Source organism: Ptychodera flava, chromosome 21, assembly GCF_041260155.1.
Source record: "Ptychodera flava strain L36383 chromosome 21, AS_Pfla_20210202, whole genome shotgun sequence".
NCBI lineage: Eukaryota > Metazoa > Hemichordata > Enteropneusta > Ptychoderidae > Ptychodera > Ptychodera flava.
In genome coordinates, this window is record NC_091948.1 from 9244385 (window position 1) to 9269927 (window position 25543).

Genomic DNA, 25543 nt, shown 5'->3' on the forward strand with positions numbered 1-25543 from the left:
GTTGCCACCTTTGTAACGCTGCCGGGGTCGACCGGGCTTGTGAACACAATGTACGGCCGTCCATCATGTCCGAAAACTCGTGGAATCATGTCTGTATATCACCCAGGTTCCATTTTTATGTAAATAAAATACATTAGATACATAAACAACTCAAGAAAAAAGATACATATTGTTATATGTTCATTAAGTAGTTTCTTAATTCTACTTTGAACCTTTGTCTACACGTTATTTGCTTAAATGAAGAAGGTAGAGAATTCCAATGTTTAATTGCTGCATACTTAATGTTGTGTTGTGTGACTGTAAGCCTTGTTTTAGGAATACAATAATTGCTATGCTCTACTGATCGTGTAGAGTACCCATGGCGAGGAAGTTCAAAACAATTGTTAATAGTGATTGGAAAACCGTTATTTTTGAAATCAAAAACAAAAAGGCAAGAACAGTAATTACTTAATTTAAAAATATGAAGGATGTTTAGTTGACGAAAGAGGGGATTTGAGTGGGCATGAAAATCAGAAAAAGTAATCAAACGGACAATTTTTTTTTGTAGGCGGTAAATAGGTTCAAGGAAAGTAGTGTAAGTATTTCCCCATATTTCTAAGCAGTAAGTTAAGTGTGGTAGAATGAAGGTATTGTAGAGTTGAAGTAGGATAAACTTTGGAACGAAATGTCGAAGACGTGAGATAATTCCAACTTTGGGGTTATTTTATTTATCACATTCTTAATGTGTGGTTTCCAGGAAAGGGAACTGTCAATTGTTACACCAAGATAACTAGCTGATGAAACTTCCTTAATCTGTTGATTTCCAAGGTATAAATTACCGTGTAAAGTTACACGTTTTTGACGTGTTTTAACTACCATGTAATTAGTTTTTTCTGCATTAACAGTTAATTTGTTCGCCATGCACCAGTCATTGACTTTATGAAATTCACTATTTATATGGTTGAGATGTAGTGTTTGAGAGTCTAAAGATTTAAAAACATTTGTGTCATCAGCAAAAAGTCTGAAATTAAAGTAGTTAGTAGAGTTATTGATGTCATTGATATATATCAAAAAAAGAGTTGGCCCTAGAATGGAACCCTGTGGAACTCCACATATAATTTGACGTGGTTCTGACGCTTTTCCATCTATTACAACTGAATGCTTGCGATTTTCAAAGTAATTTCTAAACCAAAGTAGTGGGTGACCTCTTATTCCATAAAGTTCGAGTTTTTGTAAAAGTATTTGGTTGATAGTGTCAAATGCCTTTTTAAGATCGACAAATATACCAACAGTTTTACAACCATTATCCATTTGATCTGTTAATTCTGCAATAATATCTGCCAGGGCAAGTTTAGTGCTATATTTCTTTCTAAAGCCATATGAGTTTGTGAGAGAATGTTATGTTTTTCGATGATAGGAGATAAGCTGCTTATTTACAAGTGTTTCAAAAATTTTGCTAAAGACAGGTAAAACTGAAATCGGTCTGTAGTTCCCAACATCAAAAGGAGACCCCTTTTTATAAAGAGCTGTAATTTTGGCAAATTTAAGTGCATCTGGAAAGTAACCATGAGCTAAAGAAAGGTTGATAATATGTGCTAGGGGACTGGAAAATATAATCAGCAGCATCCTTGACTAATAAAGGGTGAATAATATAATCATGACCGGTGGCCTTTTTTGGATCTATGGAGCGTAATTCATTGACGACGTCACTTGCAACAACAGGATGAAAGAAAAAGGACCTATTGTGGTTTCTCCTAAGATATTGCTTAAAGTTGACATTGGCTGTAATTTGTGACGCCAAATTGGGACCAACATTTGTAAAATAATTACAGAAAACCTCAGCAATTTTTGTGCTGTCAGTCACTTCTTCATTATCAACCTTTAACTTATTTGGTGTTAAACTATTTCTAACGTTACTATTTAAGATTTCGTTTATAACTTGCCATGTTTTCCCAGAGTTACCATGAGCATTGTTGAACTTATCACAAAAGTACCGTTTCTTTGCATGTTTTAATACTTTCGTCAAAATATTCTTATAATTCTTATAATATTGATTTATATGAGTGTTCATTGGCGCTTTTTTCCTCTTTGAATATAAAGAATATTTTTTCTTAATTGAAAAAAGAATGCCCCTTGTCAACCATGGTTTATGTATTGTTGATTTACGGCAATTACTCATCTTAACTGGAAGGTGCTTTGACCTTTTCTCATATTTGTTTTGAATATTATATATTACACAGTACTTGTAAATCGAGGTTTAGTGCATTAAAAACGATAAATCTTGCAGAACTCTTACACATTTCGCCCACAGACCATATTGAAAATGCCCAAAGAAACACGAGAGACGCTCAGTCACTTCAGACAGAATGTAATCGTCTGTAATCCCTGCGAGCATATATATTCTTGCTCTCAAAAAGGCGATCGACTCAATATTAGGCGTGAAATTCCGAGTGATACCACAGTAAAAGGAACGTTTTCACCTCCAGACTGTCGTTTATCAACGATTCAGGTACCCGTGTCTCATATTATAACAAATTTAGGCAATACCGCTAAACAGTGCTTGTTATCTGCTGAGGAAGTTGGCAGACTGACCAGTAAGCCATCTGCGGTCGAGCTGGCCTGTAAATTCACGGTGATCTAAGATCACGGTCCCTCCAACTACTTATAATTTTGGACCGTGTACATAGTGGAGTGCATACAGGTTCGACATGAAAGGAGGACAGTCGAACCATTTCACACATTTGGGCGTTAGAATAAACCTTTTAATCATCTGGAATGTTGTGTTACTGCCACATTAGAACCGTTTATCTCAATGGTGATCTGAGTGATACCTTTTATTGTGCACAGTCCCTCCAACTAGTATAATTTGGGACCGTGTACATGGTGGAGTGTATACAGGTTATCCAAGCCAAGGACGTGACTATATTCAGGCATGGATGTAACCGCATCGATGCATTGAGTATACTGAAATTCGATTTCCAATATCAGTCATTTGCACGCCAGGAAAAGGTTTCAGTGTAGGGGGCACTATCAGAGGCCGGGGCAGAAAATATGTCAACAACGGTCAAAGTTGTGTTGTAGAGCGCCAGTCTACCCATACACTGTCGTTTCCCCAAACTGTATTTTATTTTACTGGCTGGTTTCAACGAGCTTCGGAATGGCCTCGCACACACTTGACGATTTCCACATCACATGACACAAAATTACGCTATCTCTTTTTGTTCCAGGTGAATAGCAATTTCTCAAGTAGGCAAAATCTCCTTTACGTGCCCAAGGACTACCTCATCACTTTCAGGTAGAATGCGCCCCGGGGACAGATATTCGGACCCGCAATTTATTTTCAAGACTTTTCTGGTCTAACGATTGTTTTGGGCTCATTTTACAGCTCTCTGAGTAACAAATTTTTCACCGTCTTAGTGTTTTTCAAAAATCGAAAACGTATAGTTAACACACAAATGGTGGCCATTTTGAATTTCAAATATCGGTAAATGTTAAATAAAATATTTCTCTAGTTCCAAACTTTACACGGTGACCCCTGATGTCTGTTCTTTATTTGCTGAGAGAATTGTTGAAAGTTTCATTTAGGAAATAATGGGCGAAAGTTAAAGTATTTCACATGCCAGGCGAGTACTACTTCAACGGCACCAGCTACACATGCTGGTGAGCTAATCATAAATAGTTCACTGAGCTTGCGAATACTAGTATATCCTTACAGCAAAAAGTAATCTTGGAGAAGAAATAGCCAAACATGGAAAAATATTGTTTTGAATCGTCAATTTACAATCCCTTGAGAGACCAAATTCCCTGGTCATGATCCTTTTAGGGCTAAATCGGTGTTCTGAAGTTGTTTGACATATTAAAGTTGTAGAGAGGATGAATAGAAGACTCTTCGCCATCATGACAGAAGGTGCAACACTGGAAGTATCGTGAAAAAGATGCAATGAAGTGATTTGGTATCTGTGAACCTCCCCCAGTCCATAGTTCGGCAAATTCAACCCATGCACATTGTACTGCTTTTCACATTTTTGTTAAAATCGTTCTGTACAGTTTCTTCCCAGATTTAACCTGGTTTTTCGAGATATATCTGTATTTCTTTACAGTCATTTCATCAAAACGCTGGATTGTGATTCTCCTTTACTGAACAGTCTCATTGGATGTATATTAGACTTCAATCCCTGCCCATTGCAGCGATGTGCAGAAGGCGATATGCAGACGTATTCGAAGGCCGGTGAATGACTTCTCCCCCTGAAATATCTGCCTACTCAAAAAAACTGACTCATTCTGAAGGTGCAGACATGCATGTGACATCGCAAGAAAACCACGTGACAAAGATAACATTATTCGTACATACTTAAGAATTTTAAACTGTGAAAATTCAACTTGTCTGTACTTGATATGGAATTTGGTTGCAACAGTAGAACAAATAAACAGTTTACTGTCTCGTAACGTGCAAGGATAAAAAACAAATTTAGGCCTGTAAGCCAATCTTGGACATGCAGATATCCCGCTATCTCTATGTATTGATGGTTCCATGCCAAAAGATGGGCGGTGAACCCAACCTAGATCACACGAACACACGAACCTATTGAAACAATGGGAGGGGCAGTGTAAATAGATGATCTTGTTTTGTTTCTGAAGGCGGCCTTGTTTGCGTGTCCATGACAACAGGATCGTTATAGTTTTCAGACACAGCCTCGTCCTGAGTTCTGATGTATCTAGTTATAATCATGAAAAATGCAACGATGCTGAGTCATGAACCTGACACTATACCATGAAATTTAGCATCATCTAGGCCTATTCATATATTTTCTTCAAAAGACTGGCATTCAAATAAAATCGGGTTTTTTTACAGTTCTCCTCTGAGAGTAGTGCACAGTCAGTCAGTCTGCTTAGAGATAAAGCTAATCAAAAGAAACCTGCCCCTGAAAATCACAAGCCATATTATTCTCATTACCTCTGCAAGTGTTTTATTGCAAAGATTAAGTTGCCCTTTTGTTGTATTTTAGTATTTTAAGAATGAAATGTGAATATATCACCCATTTGACCCAACAAAAGATTATTTACATTCCTTTGACATGTTCAAAGCTGGTGAAAAAACGGAGCCCAAATATCTGATGATTTGCATATATTTGCATAAAATTACACTTCTTTTTCATCAAGCTCACACTTGAATGTCATACAAAAAAGTAACCTGCCAGCATATTTATCTTGGGTTAAAAAATACTGAAAATTGAATCGGATTTTTGCATAAGAAAAATATATCGGGCAAACATACTCGCTTTTACTGTTTATGCTATAATTTTCACTGTAATTTTGCCCGGGAACACAAACTCAAAGTATTAGGCCTACTCTTCTTGATAGAGCGCGCGTGTGTTGAAAGACATACATATTGTAGTACGCAAATTAAATAGCATTTCAACATACTTTAGAAACATGATAACAACATTCTTTTTAGGGTGGCCCATTTGATTTAGGAGGGCTGGAGGATCTTCAAAGAAACTTGTTGCTGGTCATTTATAGGAAAAATTGTCTGCCCACTGGGCTGGGGAAAATTGCTTCAAGGAAGGTTGTGAAAAAAAAAGATTTGTTGCCACGTACCCTAGGACAGCATATTGTGCCTTCAGTGGTCTCCGGAGCTGCCGCCTACGGCGGTGAATCGCGGCCCAGCTTTCATAGATCGTTTAATAATTAATCTGCTGCATAGAATATATGGTATGAATGGGTTAGTGGAAATATACAAGCAGAAACTCATGTATGCATGGATGTGTACTTGGTTATCTGCAAGTTGTTTACTGATACATCACTGCTAAGTGACAGATAGGTGCACTGTCAGTGTTTGTCAAATATCATGTTAAAGTTTAACATTTTCATGTTCTCTTGAACCGATATTTATTGCAATGCCAATGACATATATGTTGTATGTCATTTGATAAAATATTTATAAACGAAGAAAACAAAACCTTTCAGTTGCAACTCAAATCTCAGTAAATAATTTTGTTTGGTGATATTCATTGCACATGTAATTGCATTAACTCCAGTCTTCTGTCAGATGTTGACATTGATTTGGTTTTTCAACAGTGGTGGAAATTGTAAAATGTATGACCTGTAAACACTTATAAACACCCTGAAAGGTTAAAGGTAATAGCATATATTACTCAGCAGGCACCATCATTGAAACACCTCTTAATAAAGCTAACATTGTGCGTTGTAAAACACTGGTGAAAACTTTTAAGGCAATGACAGAACAATAACATGCATAAATCCTTATCAACAACCATAAAGTAGAGCTTTATATATGAAAGCAAATCTTTGCTCAACCCAAAAAACATTTTACAAAATTTTGGGAATAAATATGTGAAGAATAAAAACGCACTATCTAAAACTTTGTTGAACTCAAAACGACATCACAAACTTTCTTAAACCTTAAAAAGGTAACTGTACTCCAGGAAAAGGGTAAAAAAGGCGACTTTGTCCCTTTAAAAACTTCTGTTTGACAATTGTCAATAAGGGTTTTATAAAACAGCAAATTTCTTTGAATGCTTGTTATCTGAAAACCGAAGTTCAGACTTCAAGCAACCAGCAAAGTATTTTCTGCAGAATATTTTGTTGATATCTGAACAGCTTAGCTATCTTAAAATCAACACAGCTAATTTTGTCATAACTTAGTAATTTAAGTATCTGAATATTAACTTATGTAGAAACAAGCAAAGTAGATAATATATCAAAAAATCTATACAAGCTGTTTCTAGGAAGATTTATGACTATCAATTAAAAATAAAGACAGAAAATTACAGGAAATTGCAGATAAGTAGAGGTAACTTTATTAATGATTTTTCTACACTGAATAATCAAGAAGTGTCAAAATCTGTTTTTTGGAAGGCCCACATGATGCATCCGCATGCTAGACACACGTCATGGTCATTTCAAAATTTAGTGATGTTCCACAGTACTGGAGATATCCCATGATGCATTATGATTTTTCCCATTGGAGATTCCGCGGGAAATGGACAGTGTCTCCCAATTGTAGTTATGAAAATTCTGAAAACATACTCTTAAGAACATCATGTTTTCTGTTCTCATTTTAAATGATTTGGAAAATCACGCTTGATTGAGAGAGGACATTGCACTTTTGTAAAATTTTTCACGGATTGTGTCCTTAGCCGTATACTATGTAATGGAAAGTAGGGAGACTAGTTGCACCTGTTTTATGAAACAAAGGGGTTCTTTTTCCAATGGAAATGACAAAAGAATGTTACCTGCTGACTTTTCTCAGAGAATGATCACTTCAGTTTGCCATGGCTTGCTTGCCAGAGATACCTGCAGAATATGTGACTTTAATGGTACTTGAATGATTATTTTGGAATTTTTATTGAAATATCGAAACGCAATATTATTAAACAACTTAATACACTTTCCGTTACTCCTTATATGCAGAGCAGGAAAAGTTATAAGAAAAGCAACGGTACAAATCAAATAGAATTGTGGGAATTATTTGTGCTACGCACGTGATACCATAGTTTGCCAATCAGCGATTTTTTTTGTGGAAAAAATTGCTTCGACTCTACTGTACTGACTCTACTGGACAAATTATTTCCAGGTAACCTTTGGAAAAAATGCTGCCAGGATAAGTAAGAAAATTGCTGTAATACCCATTTCTTCCACCCCCACCCACTCCCTTATGGTCCAACCCTTACGAAACAAAAATGATAGTAGTACATACCAATAGTTAGCAACACAGTAACTTTATGGACTGATCATGGTATGATGGCACTACCTTCCTGCTGCTATTCACCAACTCAACTTCGGTCACAGTGACCATAGCATATATAATTGAAAACAATTTCAGATTCTTTGTGTTAATCCCCGACAAGTTCCATGGTATTGCTTGACATACAGGTGATACAGCTTGATCTCCGTCGAAAATGCCTTTCACTGACTTACGAATCGGCAAGGTCCGGGGTCATTTGTTTTGGCTACCCATAGGCCATTATAACTGTGTGTTCAGTAACATGCATGACTAGCAATGACTAGCATGGTGCATGGTGGTAAAAGATAATACCCTCCTTACATGTCCATGACACTGGTATGCGCACAGCCCTCATTCACCCATACCATTCATCTAAACGCTGATGACTTTACGGTAAACTTTGACCTTTACGATTGCCTCATATCGGTCACTCGGTCACGCGATACACAGTGTATAGGTCTATCACCCTGCGCAAGTTTTCTTCCGTTTTTAGCCGGGGTTTTTCGCTCCGGTTTGTATAGCTATCAGATCCGAAAGACGTACTCGTAATTTGGCGATATTTTTTGATAGCTTACATGCCGCAAACAACTGGGGAAGAACGGGTACTGCCGTGAAAATGTGATCACCTCGTCTCAGGACAGGTCGTAAACTAAGGGTAAGTTACAAGCTCGATTGCCCGCATGCGCACTGGGGTTTCTTTATAAGAAGGTGAATACAATCCACCCAAGGCCGACGTGTTTCCGATTCAAAACGCTCTTCATGGACAGTAACTTCCAAGGGCTGCTTTGATACAATATCTCAAGATTCTGCTCTGACACACAAGGTATGATATAATCTTTCCAGAGGAGAGCTTGTCAAGGTTTTATCTGGCTTTATAGTCGTCCTCGGGTCGCCGCACTGAAAGGAAAAAGGTACATAAAGCTTTAGGTCACGAAAACGGTGCTGAGTTAATTTTCGTAGGAACTCTGCGTGCTGACACTGAGCATAGACCCTCGAGGGCCTATGCACTGACACATTAATCTTAAGCTTTTTCAAGATATTTAAAATTCAACGGGAACAAAGAACTACAAAGTTTGAGTAAGATTCGTACATACTCAGAACAACAGGTGTGCCTCATCAAAATGCCTCTTTCAAGAACAGCTGCTAGACATGTTTAATGTTGGTATTGCAGTTTCACACTTGACCTAGTTTACAGCAGATAAACCATGCAAACTGGTCTTTACAAACACCCGTTTTCATTTACCCCAAAACAAGCCGTAATGATTCTAGATTCAAACCTATTATTCAAACAATGATTTATGTTCTCACTATCTGACGGCTAGTCGGTCATTCACATTGACAAAGCTGTTCCGTTACGTCCTGTCCATGCTTTTGTAGCAGTGTGTCCGAGCATTATGCTTCGTGGTACTGCCATGAATTGCTCCTTCCGGTCGGACAAACCAAGAAACAGGCTGTTTGCCATTGTTGTTGCTCATTTTGTAAAATTCTGCGAAAAAAGCGAGTGGAGCGAAACAAATGGTCCGTTCGAAAGAACGCGGGTCTGTCGACAAATGGGCTGAATAGAAATTGTCCTCATGAAGTGGCCTTACAATCTGCTAAATCCTACCCTTTATAAGACAACTTCTACTCTACAACTTGAATAATGTTACATGTTCTCTTCCAATTATGTAATCGTGTAAACAGTTGCATGGCTTTATTCTAACCGCCATGCTTTAGATCTGAAGCACACATACGCTCCCTTGTTCTGATCAAGTGGTGGTCCGTGCATGAGTGACATATTTTTCTAAGGTCTGTGTATAAACCTTTGTTTTGTATTGAGTATCTGTGATGTCGTCAACTAACACGTGACACCATTTTAATGATAACGCTGTGAAACGAATCAAATAACAGTGTGAGCGATTACTTTGTTTGACTATCTCCGTGAGGTCGCAACCGAAACTTTTTCCTAGTCTTTGACAAGTTTTCCTGAGTTCAACAAGTACGTTCTCAAAAACAGCAGAAGAAGCTTGGAAGAGGCGCCTATGGAATGTTTTGTCACCACGCTGTGGTGACATCGGGCGTAATGTGCCGTTGTGGACAGGCGTTTGAAGGAATGGATGGGTAGGTGTAAAACTGCACGTAGGCGCAAAAGACTGTTTCAGCAGTTTGGCACGCACACAGTGACTATACTGCAGAGCTGCTCTGCTCTCCCGAGATGACACGGGGGTCCCAGGGTCCGACACATTTGCATTGTGACCCCGCTCCGTTGACTTTCACAGCGAAAGGGGACCAGAAACACTCAAACCGACTTCGATGGTGAGAGTGAAAGCCGCAGTATTCCTGCAACGTATCGACACCCGGAGAGCGAACCAACCCGACTGAGTCAACCATACTTAGAAGTAGGTCGCGTAAACTTTGACATATCTTTACAAATCACACTTTTATGAAGTGAATCAACTGACGCCAACATGATAGACTCGGCCAATTGGCGTACCATGATACAGCTTTGATATAAAACATAGGGTATAGTCCGTCAACTTGCCTGTATAAAAGTTCAAACCAAACTTAGTAATTTACACCGTGATTGATTGCTATATCTGATTTATCGACTGAAATTTCAGTATCATAAACGTTGCCGTTATGCGTTCCGATAGTTAGCCGTGAATCGAACAATCGTCATCGTCTTGTGGAGGGACAGTGGTTACACCTGTGCTTTCTCCAAAATGCCCATCTTCCCAAAGTACATTTCAACAGTAAATAGGGCCTATGGCTGGATATGCTATAGTAGTAAAGGAGCCGTTATTAGAACTACGACATTGCGAGGAACCTCTCCCCGCCAGCCACGAGGAATTTGAAAACTACCTCTAAAACAGAAATTTTGACTGACCCCTCTATCTTTGAAAACTAAAATATCAAGACATATTAATGTATTTGTGTAATTTACGAATACAGAAATAGTACAGACCTTTCAGATCCTGGTTTACCCTGCCAGATTATCACCAATTGTTTCATGACAGTTGAACAAGGTGAAACCAACAAAATGAAATCCAAAGTCACAACAGCATGAAGATATAAAAGCTTCCCCTTTACCCAGTATATAGTATTGTTTTATTTGGATGGGTATGGTTAAATGTCAAACTGGTTATTTAACATAAGTCAATTCAAATACATATTTCTCTGACAGTAAAAGGTGAATTCACGACCGTTCAGTTTGTCCTAGACACTGTGCACTAATAATGGTATCTGCTTAGAGCATGCCTCCATGACCCAGATGTCCTTCCACCTCAGGTCACAACTGTTGGAAACGACTGTGTGACATCATCATCGCCAGTGTCCTCATCTTCACTGTCACTGGTGCCATTAAGTACATGGACATCGATATCATTCTCATCATCACTGTCTTCTGTAAAATTTACTATCAGTATTGCTGGTAGTGGCACCCATTTGCACTTTTTAGGTCTACCTATGATTTTCGAAGCAATCTGCCTTTATTGCTGTAATTTTGTCGTCCTTCTTTGCTATTAATTTTATATCATTTTATAACAAGACTAAATGCATCAGTACATTTCAAAAAAATAATTGAGTAGCTCCCCCTTCCTCTCAACATTTTGAGCAAGCTCCCCTTGTAGCTTTCAATTTTTTTAGTGACCCCTTCTGATTCCTCCGACTCCCAGGCCGTAAAACCATAATCTTTTTTAGGATGGCACTGCAGTGATCTAGCCGTATCGACTGCAGAGAAGGGATCTGTCCTCAATTTGTGCTTCAGCCCAATGTTGAATCATTTTTACCTTCTTGGGTGGATCATCTCATCGTTACTCAGTGATGGCCTTTTCAGTCCTGTTGGACTGTGGATCAACATCTTCAGACGTTTGACGCTTTTGTGGACATTTCAGGCCCAATTCACTCTGTCAGACATGTCTGACTTTTCCTTCATCTCTCCATGCATGCTCACTCCACAAAGATGTCCGTGTTCGAAGAGATGGTTTTTAGTCCGGGGTCAATTGTCATTCCGTGTGTTTTGAGTGAAGATTTTTGCCAACCTAGCTCATCGATTTACTTAATGGCCAAGATTTTAAAAAAACATTGTTGGCATTTTTTTTGACGACTATGAAGGTCATTTGAAGGTCATTTCCTTAAAATCAACAAAAATTGGTTATTCTTAGCCACGAAAAGATTTTTATGCCCAGTTTGCGACAAAATTACTTTTGAAAACATACATTTTGATATGGATTATTCCTTACAATCATTAACATTGAGGTTTGTTGAAAAAACGGTTATTGCATTAAAATATATAGAATTACTTTACCAAGGTCGATTGAAGGTCAATATTAGTTTCTTTCTAATTTTTGTAGAAATGCCTTTCCATATCATAAAACATCACAATTATTATCCTGTATACAATTTCAGATTCATAAATCTTATACATCAGTCTCAGAATGTCTGTCTAACATGTCCTGTCAAAGGTCAATGACTTTTAATACCGTCATCTCTAATCTGAAGAAAGTTTAGTTATTAAAGCAATACGATCACACAGCAAATTTAAAACTAATGTTCATAGCTCTGCATAAGTGACATTCAAAAAAAGGAAGATTTTCATGCTTAAGTTGTTAATCATTATCTAAATCGTCAACAAAAGTGTCACTTATAAGAGGTAAACAGTTCTGACAATAATATTCATTATCCCTACAGTGACACATTTCCGTACATGTCATTGCATTCTTTTCATATGCTTACACTGTAGGATTTGTCTAACTGTAGTAGGACCAAACAAGCCTGCCTCTATCCATACCTCATCAATGCCATTTCCCTAAATCATTTTTCATGTTGTTCTAAGAGCTGTTATGACAGTGTGCAGTTCTCCTATGCGAAGATTCCACTTATCTTTGCAGTCACCTCTTGTCATTTCAAGCTTTTTACCTTCTATATATAATTGCATGTCAAGCGTTATTATTGATTTGCGATTTGGTCCAAGGATGAACGTGTTTATATTTTCAACTTGTTTAAATTCGGTTAGCAGACATGACCAGTTCGTAGGTGATGCAGAGAGCATTGGGAGGGCAAAGACATTTGTAGTTAGCAGAGTATCACAAAACATGGAATTGTATGCTGCCCATGTAGGAATATCTGCCCCCATGTGCCATCGTCATTAACACCATCACCATTTCCACAACTACCACCGCCGCCGCCACCACCTCCACCATCATCATCATCATCATCATCATCATCATCATCATCAACAACAACAACATTACCTATTCTGCTAATATTATCATCAGATACACGTTTACGGACCATTGACTTTGAAACAAGCCATTGTAGAACAGAAGATCTAGCATGAATTTATTTTCATTAACAGCAAATATATTCTGAACGTTTGACTGATAAGTATACTTTTCCTTTTCTGACAAGGGATGAGGTTTGATTCAAGTACGCATTTTAGTGACTTGCCTGTAGAGTTTGTGGAAAGGGAAAGATTGTTTATCTTCTCTTTATTCTGTTGAAACACAACTGTGGCTGTTGAATGGGTAGTTTTTTGGCCATCCGGAGTATCCTCACTAAAGTCAATGTTATCAATGCGAAAAAGAGAAACTTTCCCTTTTGTAAACCTGTTGGAATATACGTTCAATCTAATGTACTTGCTTGAACAGATTCCGCTAGTTGGGTCTCTAGACGTAAAATGTGGTTGTAATCAACATATAAACCCAACCCATGCATGATTTCAACCAGACTCCTGTGTTGTAGTCTGGTGGATATGGAGGCCAACCGCCAACTACAATGGCTCTTTGTCTAAAAACAGCCGTATTGGCCCTTGATTTGTAAGATACCTGTCGCTCAGATTTGAAAGACTGCACTATGACGTCAGAAACATTGCCAATGCACTTCTTTACTGATGCATCATGACAATCATCATTCATTGAAGTTGATGGGCCAACTAAAACTCACCGAAGGAAAGTGGTGAGAGCTGTAGGTACATGACCATCTGTAGCTTAGGTCTGTAAAGAACATTTGAACGGCCAAGGTGTGCTTATTGAAAATGATATTGCTTTTTCTCAAAATTTTGGCAGCTTTGAACAGTACTCTCACATTTTCCTCTGTGCTTTCCTCAGCAACTCCCTATATTGCTGCATCTTTAGTAGCATTTAGCAAAACCAATTCTGGTTCATTGCGTCGTGCAGATTTTACAAATTCCGTATTTTTTATGTGATCAGTAAAAATTTTCTTTAATTTCCTATTTCCAATTGATGGGTTCACAATTCCATGTTCCTTACGTATTGCCAAATATGAGTCATGTACTTCACCCAGGTTTAAAACCGAACCTTCAGCTAAAGAATTTTCCAACAAGGAAAAAAATGATATCTGCAGCAAGCATGGTGGTATTGTCATTACCAACATTTGCAGATCCAGTCTCACACAATGGGTGTAAGTCTGCATTTGTGTTTAAATTTCGCAAGACATTTTCAACGATTTTGGTCCAACATCTTTTGTGATATTTAATGTCAATGAAAAAAGTCTGATTTTCCTTGGTTTACTGCTCTTTGTAGTTTTTCCCCAGCATTGAATGAAGAAACCTCATGAAGAGAGAATCCAAAGAAAAACTATATTGTTGACAGAAAACACATGCTTTTGTCGTATGTACTAGCTGATGACCTAGTGAAAGCAAGGGTGAAGTTGGTGTAGAGTGTCCTCCACGAGCTTTACTTAACACTACAGAGCTATCATCGTGCTCTGATGACTTTTTCATAGCGCAATTTTGGTAGCTGGAGTAGACCTTCTGGCAAGTATTTGCATAGCATTTCGTATGCCTAATAGCACCAGAAGCTCAAAGGGAAGGAATCATCATCCCTAAGTCTTGAACATATTCTTGGAAAGACACCATCACCAAATTCACTTCTGGTGAACAAACTCCAGCACTGTGTCATGATATGCAGTGGAATTTGGCACAAGCTCACCACTCGCTTCCTGACATAGCAGGCATAAATTAAAGTCTGTTTTAGAACATCCGCTTTTCAGAGGAATGATATGTTTTTCCATACTGAAAGTTTTGACGAAGTTATTTGCATGCAATGTCAGTTATGTGAAATATTTATATGCGAAACGCAACTACTAAATGTCGACTATCCCGTGACATTAAAATATCGAGTAAATAGCCTTTGGATAATGGTTTCTGTGAAACTACTAACATCGTCTTTGACTTCTCTTGTCATCTTTAACCGTAAACAACCTATGGACTAAACCTGTGTCTCAATAAAGGATCAACATATTGTTAATGTATCATTTTTTGTACTCTGCATCAATGTTTTAACAATGGGTGTCTTGGTTAGTTCAACATTGTGTGTACTGGAGTTGATTTTCAAAAGGCACAGGTAATAGTCTATATTTCTCAGCACAGAGGCTTAGTTTTGATAAATGGCAACAAAAGTGAAATTCTGCGCAAAAGTCTGGATTTTACAACCTAGCAGAGCTGGTAATACTGCGGATGACTTACGCTGAAATACACGGAAATTGATAAAATAAAGTCTATGATGTAGTTGTCAAGCGTAGTGCATGTCAGAAACCGATCCGTGTCATTATTGAACACAGTGCATGGGAAATGATGTACAACTGCAAAATGAGCAAATCCTTGTAATTGCATATAAATCCATATAAAACGGTAAAATCAGAAACAATAATCCCTAACAATTTTTTAAAATCTATTATGATCTGTGAAGTTCCCTTACACCACTGAAGGTGCTATGAAGTAGTTTGGTCAATGATTATAGCCAATTTGTATGCACTACAATGCTTAATCAATGGAATTTGCTGAGTAACGAATGACCTTGAATTTAACCTTGACAAAGTGGAAAGAAAAAATGCCAACAATGTTTTTTGGACTGTCCAGGTATTAAGGAACAAAATGATATATGTTGACAAGAGTCTTCACGAATTGCACACGGAAGCCAAAATCACGACAAGTGACCCCGGACTATTTGCTGTAAAAAAAATACATAACCACTTTAAGGTAGATTGGTAGAATACGCCTCGGGACAGATATTCGGACTCCCCAAACTTTTACAATTCTTTTCTGATCTACCACTTGTGGGGCTCGTTTTAAAGCTGTTAGAGTAAGAAATGTTTCCATCGTTTTAGTTTTTCGGTAATCGAAAATTTTATTTTCCTCATAGAGTTATCACATGGATGGCGGCCATTTTGAATTTCAGATAATCTGTTTCTCTAGAAGCAACATTTTCACGGTGACCCCCAGATTTTTCTTCTCGGTTATGTAAGAGTAAGCTTATGACGGAAAGTTTCATTTAGGAAAGTTTTAGCAAAAGTTTAATTCTTTAGAGGCGCATACTACCATAAAAGTGTTTCTGGTGTGCCAATTGATGTACATGTACCTATTTTCACGCTTAATTTCCTCGCATTTCTGTTCTCCACGGCTGTATTTTTATGATCGTTTATATAGAGTTTATGACTTTACATTCACATAGATCGAGGGCTGTTCATAGCCGCCGATTAGCGTAATTTTCACTATAATATATGGGGAGAGTGCGTGAGGGAGCTATTCATAAGATTCTGAAGTCGACAAGTCCTAATCGTTTCATCTCAGCATGACGTATCATAAAAACATCAAATAAAGATTTAAGGTAGCTTTCCGCCTTTGCGACGACCTATTTTCAAACGTGAATTTTGCCATAAAGATGTGTACTTTTACCCAAGTATTATATATCACCTGGAAGCTATTTCTATGAATATTTTTGTTTTATCGAGAAAATTAGTGTGCGATGAATTTTTTTGAAGATCTTAGTGAAAGTGTAAAGAAAATGGGTGGTCTCACGTAAAAAAGTTTAAGTCTGAGCGGAGAGGGGCTATTGTTTAGGTGTTAACGGGCAATTGGTCTTCAGAATACTGGCTACAAAACCGTGTCTCAGATTTTTGAAAAAGGCCTTAGTTTTTTCACATCGTTGAGTCAAAGTTTATCCACCGATTAGTCTTACAATGCCGCCTAATTAAGCAGCAATAACTCGACTTTAAAAATCTTCATAAAAAAACTGAGACACGGTTTTGGAGACAACCTACTCGACAAACGTCTGTGAAAATCTGGTGAACTTCCGTTCACGCGTTCTCGAGTTAAATTCTTTGAACGTTCTGCAATGTGACAAAATGCCGAACTGAGAAAAAGGCGATTTAGTAAATTGGTTCGGGTTTTTCCTTTTGAATGGCAATAAACAATGTACTCAACCGACAAAACACTAAAACCAGATAGTGAAATCAAAGTGTTCAACTTCAACAGTATATTCACTCATTGAAATCAGTGTCAACGGTCGAAATGAGGCTAAAATGAGTGAATTTTGGGAGCGTTGTACTCTTTTTAGAGCGCAATCTACACAGTAGCTGATGAGTAAATAAACTTGGGGAGTGCCAGGGAAGGGATTATGCATAATCTGTTGACTGATTAGTTGTAAGGTTTAAATAGAGTATTAACTGTTCGAGCTAACTGTCGGAACTGCTACGGCACCTCGATGCCGTCTACACGAGCGTTTGGACTTATTACCTCCATGACAAGCGTACACTGTAGTGTAAGTTTATGGCAGCATTCGATTCGACCTCGGAAACGACTCACGGCTGCGGAATGAAAGCGAGCCCGATGAGTGATATAGAGAAAACAATATTGGCTGACAACAAAAATATCTGCGTTTGTATGTGGATGTACATTTGCGATGTCTGTGATCATGGAGATAAAAAGAACAGCTCCATGCTGTGATCCATTACGGTTAGAGTAACCGAGGATTCTAGTGAGCAGCCATTTTTAGATCTTCACGCGCCTTGAAAACCGATTAACACTAATCAAACTACGAGAATTTCTGAGACAATAGTTCGTCCTCACTCTGTACAGCATTTCTGTGGGTGAAGACCGTTTCTGGAGTCATTTATGCTAAAATGAGCCAATCGCCTGTCGGCGGCATAAAAGTCAAAGGAGAGAAGTTGAGAAAACATGAACATAGAGAAAAGTACGTCATTTCATCAAGCGCAAGTTGCATGCGATAGACCGCTCGTCAAGCGTCATAAGTCACAGATAGATAACTCTCTTCTGTCGTTCGTATCCAACATGAGTACCATCGATTCCAGGCGAATATGATATCAGACCCGTCTTCATTACATGTAAATCTCAGGATTAGGATGGTGTTTTGCACTGTATTCAAGTAGTTAGCCCGTAAGCGTATTATTCAATGGTTTACCGACCAATGATGACATGTTGATGAAAACTCAGGGCGATTACGTTATTACGTGACGGTCAAATTCGTATTGAAATTTGTCTTCGGTCCTGCAGCATTTTGGCTACTGCCATGATAACTGATAACAATGTTGTCGTGTCCATTCCCATAAAATCATTTGATTCACATTCGTCCGGTGTACGATGAACATTTGTTAGTCGACGTATGTTTTTACCTTGTCAAGGTCGGTAACGAAATGGGACAAGGAAAAACGGGACCGCGGGATTGAAACGACTTCGACATTTCAGTTCACTGTCATTGTGCCAAAACGTCTGCAAACCAAAGCAGCTATTGTTTTGTGGCGGGTGATTTCTGCATTGCTACGTATTTTGCCTTGGGAAAATTTCCTGTCGATGTCTTGAAGCCCATGCAATTTGTTTCCACCTTGTATTTTCTAATCCCAAGTAGTTCAAGTGCCGCGGTTTCTGATATTTCAGTTTTGTTCATAAATTGTTCAACTCACTCAGTATTCTCATCGAACGGACAATGTCGGGTTTCTAGACCTTTTGGAGCAAAGTCGTTTCGGCCGCACAATTTCCGACGCCAAGACGTTTAGGCAACGCGACCAAAGACGTTTCGGCACTACCTGGTTGGGGGAACTCGTGCCAAATGTTACAAATCAAAACACTGAGAAGTATAGTGTCAGCATTCACATGCTTTAAAGTTTGTGAGAACATGGTGAAAAACCGTGAGGAAAGAGTTTCATATCATTTTCAATAGCAATAGCCGCCAACACTGTCAAACTTTGAAAAGCGGCGCCTAAACGGCACTGTAAAAGTCATACTGGTCAGAACGCAAAGGTCACTCTTATGAATATGACTGGTCTGTCAGTTACTTATAAGTTTGAAGGGAAAAAAATAAATCGTAACGGGGGTGTCGAAATGTCTTGGGGCCAAAAAAAGCCGAAACTTCGGCCGAAAGAGGCCGAATGTTGCTTGAATGTTGAAGATGTGAAGGGTGTCTGTTGCGGTATTCAAGTGTTCCCGCTGTCACTGAGGCCGCCAGTGGAACGTACCATTTATGTATACGGGACAGCCTCTTCAAAGATGTTTAACATTACGAAACTTATCCACCACTCTGGTGCTTTTACAAAAGCACAAAAATGTCCCAGATAAAACATTTAGTGTGTGGGCCATTTTTGTAATCTGAAATTGTACCGTCAACATGTCATAAGTCTGACCTGTCCGATTGTGTCGATAAATTATGATCTTTTGGGAGCGGCCACCCCTATGAGAAAAACGGTAAGACCCACCTTTCGCCAGGTACACTCTATGGTCTTGACCCACGCAGTGAACGGTAGGTGTTAATGGGATTTTCACAGCGGTGTTGTCTAAGTGCATGTGAATACTGTGACGCTGCTTGCTTAGCGTAATCCCTTGTCAATCAAGACTTAACGGTAGTCTCAAACGCCAAAATGTACACCTGTGCCTCTCGTACATTTTTATTCCAAAATTTCAGCCAAAAACAGGAACTTCACGACCAAGATATTCTACACACAAGGAAGATCAATATTATAGGAATACTTTTCAGGGATAAAAGAAAAATCGTGTTTTTATCTCAAAATATCAAAACAAAGGCAGAAAGCTACCTTAAAATATATTAACCCACAGTCGCGTGTAAACTGAGAACAAATATCACCCCTGGTATGAAAAATGTAGGTCGGCCGTGGGCAATCTCCACACAGAGATTGTAGCGCGGCCTGGATAATTCTAACCTAGCTAGAGAGTCTCAGAGTTGTTGACCGCGCAACCCCACCTATTATGGCTATATCTATTGGCCAGACTTCCTTATTATAATACTAGGGTTATCCACTCCGCGCTACTATCTGTATGCGGAGATTGACCCGTCGGGTGATCAGAAACTAATGGTTCTGCTGAAACACGGTCCCTCCACAGTAGCTCTTCGGAATACGGAATGTGTGTATCATTCATCGCAGTACTGAAACATAACAATCCGATTTTTACAGCACTGAGGTTTCCTTCGGGACTTTTAGCTTTCGCTAACATAGGCTAGGCATTCAAATAAATGTATTTATGTTCCAAAGCTTTCTGCAACTTGGACAACATGCTTTAGACGCTCTACTTTTTAATGCATTTGATACCGGAGAGTTGTCGATCTTCTCATTGGTCGCGAATTTCAGAATAAATTACAGTACATCCGGGCGTGTACGTCACATAAAACCACTATCACTCCATTTCCCAAGTTACAAATGAATCATTGTAACACAGCACTGATGAGCCCGATGCACGTGCACGGGTTTTGTCAACCGAGATCAAAAACTCAGTAATTTTCTCCACCCTTCCAAGTCCCATCATCGAACCAAACGCATGTATGGCCTTATTATGCTCTGATTATATGTTAAGTGAAGTGAGTTGCAGTGCTATTAAAGTGTATGTCTGTCTCCCTCTCATCGTCGATTGTATGTGATTCGAGAGTACCCAGTGGATTGTATCCCCGGCAATGACACGACCTGCTTACTTTATGGCACGGCACTGACTCGACCTCCTTTTTTTCAAGGCAACTCGGAATTTCTGATGTTTTCGATGATTTCCTGAGAATGTTTTTACACTTGAATCATTGCTGTCGCGCTGAAACTTTCTTAAACTGCCAAATGTTTTTTTAACGAGATATGAACAGCCATAACACAATCTTGTCGATCGGGTTCCGTTGGTATTTGCGGTGGAGATATACTGAGGCATTGCTCGCTAAACGGGTTGCAAAACTTCGAAAATAGAGCGAGCGGGTTTTTGAACTTTCATAAAAAGCATGACAACCATTGACCTACTGGAGATTGTATGGATAATACTTTCGAATTAGGTATTTGAAGTAGGACATCATCATCATCATCATCATAAAGACTCATGAAGCTATTTACCGTATCCGTCGAATGCACCTCGGGGACAGATATTCAGATTCTCACATTTTTATATAAATTCGATTCTGTTCCAATACTTGTGACAGCTTATTTTGAAGCTCTCGGAGTAAGGAAAGGTTTTACCGTCTTAGTTTTGTGAAATTTGAAACTTTATTTTTCCCCATAGAGTTAACACACGGATAGCGGCCATTATATTTCAAATATCGGTAAATGTTTGGTGATGTGTTTCTCTTGCACAAAAATTTGCACAGCGATCCATGATTTTACTGTTGATTTGGTAAGAGTAGGGTTGAATGTTTCCGTGTCGAAAGTTTGAGAAAATGCTCGTCTTTCAGCTTCGAGGTGCGTACCTTAAAAGTGACGTTTTGTTTCTGAATCCATGTTGTAGCTAAACGTTTATGAGTTATCGATAGTGCGAACATTAAATGTAAACATATATATACCATCAGCTTATGACAGTATGCTTTTACCATTTTCGCTTTTATCTCATTCTACCGATAAGGCCTGTTTCAGTTTGATCGCAGATGAAAATTTGCTGTGTCTTTGGTGCGACATGGAAATGCAGAACATGAAGCCCAGTCGAAGATAGCGTTATGGTTTGATAGTGAACGTTTACCGTCTTAGTTTACTGTAAAATCCCGGTTTTAACAATCGAGACAAATCTTCAAGAACTTCTATTTCTTTTCAGTGACGTATTGGAATGCAGAATCCAAGCTGTACTGAATGGTGTAGAGGGCGCGCTTTGTGCTGTATCCGTTCCTTTTGACATACGAAGGTCACCCTATTCATTCAGTGGGGCTTCTTGTGGTTCGCTTGAGCGATGTTGTTTGAAGCTGTATCTTTTGTTTGTACTTTCAGATTGTAGATTTCGACACGCCGAATAGAAGTTGAGAGGTAAACACACAGGCCGACCAGGTGATATGGTTCACGTTGAAGACCAGTTCAGTGCCCGACCAAGATGGCAACGGGGGAACAGAAAGAAATAAAGCCGCCACCCGCCACGCTGGACGTCCAGGAACTTGGCAGAGTGACGTCGACGCAGAGAGGTGGGATGAAATCTGCGCTGCCAGTTGTGAGTGCTTCTTTGTCAGACATCTTGAACAATGACGTATCTCACTCTGCGGACGAATTTATGATGAGCGTCTCCTCAAGTCCACCCCAACTGCCCAAGTCTTCTGGCGTCCATTCCGAATCTCGTCCTCCCGCCATGGAGAGTACCGAGGGTAAACTTAAGGAGGCGTCGCCTGCCCGTCGAGAGAAGCCGCCTTCCCCGAGCGAAGCTTGGTTCATTGAAGGCATGTCAACCGGTCATCAGTCGGCCGGATCAACCGCCATGACCGCCATGCATTGTAATTTCAATACATCACCGCCGACGATGACACGAACAGAGCCAAAGTGCGCATCCAGTGCTAACCATACAGCTGAGCCGGACCTCACCTTTAGTGATGCCATGGTGATGCCGAGGGAGGGTCCCTGGTGGCCGCCCGACGTCACCATAATTGTCCAAAACGAAAAGTACGAAGTGCACAGGTCTTTACTGACGGAAAAGTGTGATTTCTTCCGGGCCATGTTTACTTCAGGGATGCGGGAGACTTGGGAGGGCGAAGTTGTCCTCAAGGAGGTGAGCGTGCGTGCCTTTCGCGTGATCTTGGGCTACCTGTACACTAACGCCATTCTCCTAACAGAGGAGAACTTTCAAGAGGTGCTCACTACGGCGATGTACCTCCAGATGAAGTTCATGTTCGAGGCTGAGAGTCTGCACCCCGTCATCAACAAAAGCAACTTTCGGCACCTCATGGAGTTTGCAGACATGAATGGTTTGGAAGTGGTCACCGATTGCGTGCGGCTGTTCATGGGCGACAATTACCTTGAGCTGCTGGAATCTGACTATCTCCAGGACGTTCCAAAGCGATTCCTGGAAACAGTCGTCAAGGGACGGTGCCAGGGTACGCGGGTCGTCGTAGCCATCGTTGATGATATCAGGACCGGCTCCAGCAAGTTCAAGTACCTCGACTCGGAAGAAGGTCACTGGAAACTCTTGACCACAGTCCCCATGAACATCCGCGGTGGCGGCGTGGCCGTCTTGGACAATTACGTGTACGTTACCGGGCGGTCAGGTGCAAGGCGGGCTCAGGACAAGGCGTACCGGTACAACCCGCATATCGATGAGTGGAAAGAGATCGCTCCTCCAACGCAGGAACGTGATATTATAACGCTTGTTACCCTTGGAGACTGCCTGTACGCAGTTGGCGTTGGGGGCATGTGCCACAACAACCCCAATATTATGCACACGATGGAATATGATAATTCCATCGAGCAGTACAACCCGCAATCAAACACTTGGACGAGGAAAACACCGATGCCGAGGAGACTGTGCTGGCTGACCGCCACGGCACATGCTGGCTTGATCTTTGTCCACGGGAAAACGTATGATGTACAATTCGACGTGAGCATAGGCACGAACTTTTACTACAACCCACAATCGGACACTTGGCACGAATGGCAGCTTGGTTCGTTTCTCTTCTCGCGGGCCTACTCACCTTACCAGTACCAGCTTTCCATGCTCTCCGACAGGGATAAATTCTTCTTCGTCGGCTGCAAGGAGAAACACATCGACGAGATTCGCCGTTACGACTTCGAGTCGGGACAACAAACCGTGAAACTGTCGTCGGCGAGCTCCGCCGGACGGAAGAGAGAAGCGGGCGTGTTCGCCGCCTGCAATGACAAGATCTATGTGATCCACAGCCGGTCGGAAACCGAGTATTTCGTACCCGAGCAACAAGAATGGAGAATCTTGCCCGGTTCGGCGCTCTGCAGCCACGGGGCTCGAGAGTATCCACACTCCTCATTTGTCTTCCATCGACCGAAGAGTGTGCGTCACATAGTAACCAAACATAAAGCCATAGAAACGGGCCACAAGACGTGCCCGGGAGTTAGACGGGAGACAACACGATGATGCCTATCTGCTCAAGCCGGAATGACTTGCTTTGACATCGTTATACTTATAATCATAACGTATACCCAACCATATACCGTTGGATTAAAATTCATTCAATGCAAACAATACTGAAAGCAACTGTTCACTTAGGTGATCCAAGTAAATTGATTTCAAAATCCTAGGATGGGACCCGTCTCTCGTTGTGGAGAAATTTATTGGTTTCAATTCACGCACATGGAAGAAATAACAAATATTTACCGTCTCTCAAAGTCTTGTAAGATAATGTATTTACTCTAACATTCCAAGTTCAAGGTGTTTTTTCTTAGTTGACGATGGTACAGTTGGAGCACAACATGTGTACAGACTTTCATGACTTTTGAATCTGTATTTTCTAAGTTTCTATATATGTATAAAATAGCCGGGGCTATCACTGCCAGCATCGTGCTTACTTCAGGAGTGTCCATGTTGTGACACTGAAAATTTAAATTTTAGTTCTTAGCGCAGACGACAATCGCTATAGTATTGTGCTTTTCGTCTGACGTGCATAGTGAACACACGAAAAATGAATTTGTATTGTTGTGTTGTTTTGTATCGTACCACGCCCGACAGACCATAAATAGCACACAGAAAGACACCTGTTAGATGTATGGACGACGTCGGAAGACATGTGGTACGAATGCATTGGTCTACATCGGAATGCGGTGGGGTAAAGGTTCCCTGTCCGACTTCAACACATTTTGCAATGAAATCAAATTAGCGGACAAAAATGCGAAGTGATATGAATAGATTCAGCTTTGAGGACACGCATTCGCAGTCTTTTAGGCATTGCTTTTTGTCAAATTTATGACTTACGGGATCAAATTGATCAGATTGTAAACGTTAGTTCATTCCCACTTGCCGACAGAAGCGACTCATCAACATGATTACGTAATTTCTTGTACGTGAAATATATGCTAATAAGTTAATTACCACTTTCACAAATTGTGACGTCATCGTCTTGTTCAAGGAGCTCGATGTACATGTGACTCTCCTGCCAGGCATGTCCAACATTATTTTAATTGTTGAAAGGCTTGTCCCTGTAAAATTGGGAGGGGGGGGGGATTGTCCCCGAAGTATGTTCCATTGTCCAAGTGTACAGGAAATAGAGGTAGATTTTCACAATAGTCGAATGAACTTATAGTCTCGGTAGCAGTACCACTAACTGTGTATTGAAACTGAAGGAAAGCACTCCACAAATTTTCGTTTTACAAGTAAATCAGTCATCATAAATGGCATTAAGCTCCAGAGTTAGATAACTAATTCCACAGCTGTTTCCATTGAGTCTCATATTTAGTAACATTCTCGCTTTTCTTTCGGTGCCCGTGGTGCACGTGAAATTTTTAACTCGCATTTTTGTGCCCATGGATGGAGTCTAAGACTTCAAGTCGAGATAGACAAGTTTTTTACGTGAAATATATTAAAGAATATTGTGTATCTATGTAAATATCGTTTGATTGTTATTTTAAGTTATTTTCAAGGATCTACGATTGGAATTTCCTGTTTTCTCCAACACGGCAAACTGACATTTCACATGGATAAATCACCTCTTCTTTCACGCGTTCCTTATTAAATGAAAAGTAACAGTATTAAAGGTATACAGTCACCTGTAATCTAAATATGCCCATATGTAGTCAAAGGGCGTTCCTTGGTATTCAAAATGCCAATGTGAGGGCGCTGTTTTTAAAAAGTGGCCACCCGCTTAAAATCTGTGATTGGTTAGATTTTCTCTT

General features: G+C 39.8%; 1 protein-coding gene across 3 annotated transcripts; it reads left to right on the forward strand.

Moving 5' to 3' along the window:
• The first annotated feature begins 8141 nt into the window (after nucleotides 1–8141).
• LOC139121326 (kelch-like protein 36) lies at nucleotides 8142–25257 on the forward strand. 3 transcript variants are annotated; one of them, XM_070686120.1, is made up of 2 exons: nucleotides 8142–8381; nucleotides 21695–25257. In XM_070686120.1, exon 2 carries the CDS (start codon nucleotides 21795–21797, stop codon nucleotides 23790–23792), a length of 1998 nt encoding a protein of 665 aa, XP_070542221.1. In that variant the 5' UTR covers nucleotides 8142–8381; nucleotides 21695–21794; the 3' UTR covers nucleotides 23793–25257. The 3 variants fall into 3 exon arrangements, with proteins under 3 accessions (XP_070542221.1, XP_070542220.1, XP_070542222.1); XM_070686119.1 differs by lacking the exon at nucleotides 8142–8381 and adding an exon at nucleotides 8413–8549; XM_070686121.1 differs by lacking the exon at nucleotides 8142–8381 and adding an exon at nucleotides 9624–10104.
• Nucleotides 25258–25543: the final 286 nt, after the last annotated feature.